This window comes from Atta colombica, unplaced genomic scaffold, assembly GCF_001594045.1.
Source record: "Atta colombica isolate Treedump-2 unplaced genomic scaffold, Acol1.0 scaffold120, whole genome shotgun sequence".
NCBI lineage: Eukaryota > Metazoa > Arthropoda > Insecta > Hymenoptera > Formicidae > Atta > Atta colombica.
This window is the reverse complement of record NW_017259207.1, coordinates 134,773-138,233: the sequence shown is the minus strand read 5'-3', so window position 1 is coordinate 138,233 and position 3,461 is coordinate 134,773. Positions and strand designations below refer to the sequence as shown.

Below are 3,461 nucleotides of genomic sequence, written 5' to 3'. Positions count from 1 at the left end.
ATATATATATATATATATATTCATATATATATCACTTAAGCAGAACAAAAAGTCATTATGATCAAAATGGCTTCAAAATGATTATTAAAAGTCATTTCACAATTCATTTTAATTTCATTTTAACTTCATTTTATCGTGACCTGTTGTTCTGCTTGGAAAACATATTATGCGCGACTAAAGAAAGATAAAACACTAATATTCACTAATACTGTAACATTTACCATTGTTATTCTTTTTTAACTCAGTTTCTTCAGCTTGCAAATAATGTGTACTGTAGTCTGAAATCGCAATCGCGTTATTTTTTTTTAATAGTTTTATTATTATAATCATGTTATTCTACCAATATTTTTTTTAATTCTTTCATTTATGCCATGAATAAACAAGTTTATTAAGCCATCTATCTCGATAAATATGTTAACATATATAGCAAACATCTTGCATTTTATTTTATGATTTAAAGATGTCTATTGTAATATATTAAATTTTGACATTTTGAATTATAGATTTAAAGACTTTAGAAATCATGCGCTATATATCTTTTCTAGAAAAACATATAAAAACAAAAATCGCTATTAAGTTTAAAAGAACAAAACGATAAAAATTTATTAAAAAATTAATTCTTATACACTGTTGGATACCAAAGGAATAATAGTAACCTAATTCCTTTTAGGTCAAATAATATTTTATTATTTTTAATCTTCATGAGTATCAAAATATAAACCAATTCATCTATATGATTTAATTGTTTAGTTTCAAAATAAACAACATTCATATTAATACGTGCATTTAGTAAACAATAAACTGAATGTAGGTCAAATTAATATATTTTTTTTTTAATTAAATTGATTAGCTCTCCATTGTTTTAGTTAAATTATAAATATAATATAATAATAATTATATGAACCGACATATTTTGAGTAAAAGCAATGGCGATGTATAAAAATGATTAAAAATGATTCAAATTGAATACAATTTGACGTTATGAATTTAACAATGTAATAATATGTAGAATTATCAATTAAATAAATTTTCTCTAGTGACCCAATTGATCGAACTTTTGCAGAGTCAAAATATTTCCACTAGGTAGATATGACGCAGTTCGATCGATACTTAATCAGGAATTACTAATTATAAAAAAAAGATTCTACCGTCCGCTTCGCTCTTTCTAAGCAAATAACTGCCACAGAGGTTATACGACCTCACGGCTTCTGGCCTCGTGAGAGCTGCGAGGCGTTTTATCAAAGGCAGAGATATGGCTAACCCAATTAAAATGTTTAATCGACGTCCTCTCTTTCCTTGCTTATCGTGCATGTCACTACAATAATATAATGACAAATTGAATCGACGTAGCCTGCGCATAACGGAAGAGAGTAAGATGGATTTCACGAAATCAACAGATAATGATACCGTATATATGTTTATATCATCGACAGCTGCTCCTCACGTGACACACGCATACGGATGTCTCTTTAACAGCTGAATAATTATCAATTCTCTTTATTTTATTTTATTCTGTCGGATTGATAATTGGTGTGGTCGAACTCGCGCGACAGCAACATTCAAATCACCGTGTATTGATCATACAATAATTATGAACGAATATAGGGGGAAAAAATGACTGAAAAAAAATCGTCAAAAAGAAGCGCCAAAGGAAGAGGAATTTAATAAATCCAAAAAATGATACATTCGCAGAGGCGAATTTTTTTTTAACTTTTAAACTCACGTTGTCGAAGCTTGAAGCGCTTTTGTGGAGTGATTTTAAAAAATTATTTACATTTATATACACGATGTTTTTCTCTCATAACATGTGAGCATAATTTCAGAAATAAATAACACAAAAATGACAAAAAATTTATACAAATATACTTATTATCTGACCTTATTTCCGAATTATGTGATTTTGTGATTTATTAATTCTCGTTATAAACCGAACTAATACAACATCTTGACATATTTCTGTCTTTAATTAATAGTCAACACTTTAACTTAAATTGATAATAAATATCTAGACAGAATCAGCTACGTCAAGTATAAGTTCACAGGTTGAACAAATGTTTATTATGAATTTTTTATGTTATTTTTATATCCTGAATTCATTTCTGAAGTTACACCTACATAAAATATTTTGTATATAAAGTGGCCAGCGTAAAATATGACAAGTCAATAATTCAAAAAATAGGAGATGCAGAAAAACATTTCAAAATAGAATGATTTCGAGGGACGTATTTTGGTCATGTTATTCTTTTTAGATGAAGGTGCCAAAAGGATATGAAAGCCATCTTTTTTTAAATGGAAATATATGATTTTTTTACATAAAATAATTCCTTTATTCTGTATATAAAAGTATTAAGATAGAGATATAAAGAACTTACAGTTTACGAAATATTTTATACTTCATTCTAATACATAATAGCATAAAATTTTAATTATCACGTAAATTATTAAATTTTCTAATAATTGTAAATATTCTTTTAATACTTTTTTAAACAGAATAATGAGATAAATCAATTGGTGTAAAAAAAATACATAATTGCTTTAAAAAAATGCAATATGTATAATTTTTTAAGTAAGCAATTATGTGTTTTCTCTATACCAATCAATTCATCAATTCCATTTTAAAAAATAAAAGTGATCTTCGTATTTTTTTTGCTGTCTCCATCTAGAAAGAAAATAACGTAACTAAAATACATTCTTCTCAAAATTATTCCACTTCTGTATAAAACGTTTTTCAATATCCAGTCTTCCATATTTTTTATCATCAAACTTTATATGATTTACCTTATATATATCATTTACAATACATTTTTTTAATGATTCCTTCGAAGTATCATTGGCATTTGTCGATTCTGTAATATGTCCTATATAAAATTATGATAAAATTGATGTATTGATTATATTATCGAGTATTTTGCGCTTCACTTCATAAACTCGTTATAGTCCAGTTTTCTCTCCTAAAATAACAATTAATTCCGTTCGATCGGATATTTCGCTATACTAATTAATTTTGAATCTTAATTGGACAAAATGTGTGTGCTGCAATACACGGCGCTTTTGTCGCTCCCCTTAATGAATACTGTGCAGTTGGAATTTATCGACTCTATGTACAACCCTAAAACTCTCCATGGTAACAAAACTCGACAGCGAAATTTCAGACACTTCAGTTTCGATTTCGATTCCAGGCTGAAAAGTCCGGATAGATTCACGTTTTCGGTCTCACACGTGTCATCTCGCCACCATAAAAAGAAACCACACCTTTTAGATTTTACCTCAAAAAATATCCAAAATGTTTAAATTTCAACACCGCGCTACTCCGGAGGATCTCAAGCTCGCCGCGTCTATAGAACGCAAACGACAAACCGAAGAAGCGAGGAAATTACGCATCTTTAATCCTCGCATTAGAAAAATTGGGGTAGGAATTCGGTTCTGATTTTATCAACAATTCATTTTATTTCAATCGAATT

At 28.1% G+C, this 3,461-nt stretch overlaps 1 protein-coding gene across 1 annotated transcript in view; it reads left to right on the top strand.

Annotated features, from left to right (window-relative positions):
• The first annotated feature begins 3,283 nt into the window (after nt 1–3,283).
• The window catches only part of LOC108694575 (RIB43A-like with coiled-coils protein 2), a 7,434-nt gene continuing 7,256 nt past the window's right edge, over nt 3,284–3,461 (top strand). The window contains exon 1 of the mRNA XM_018204143.1: nt 3,284–3,409. Coding sequence (XP_018059632.1) covers nt 3,284–3,409 — 126 coding nt within the window. The remainder of the gene's footprint in view (nt 3,410–3,461) is intronic.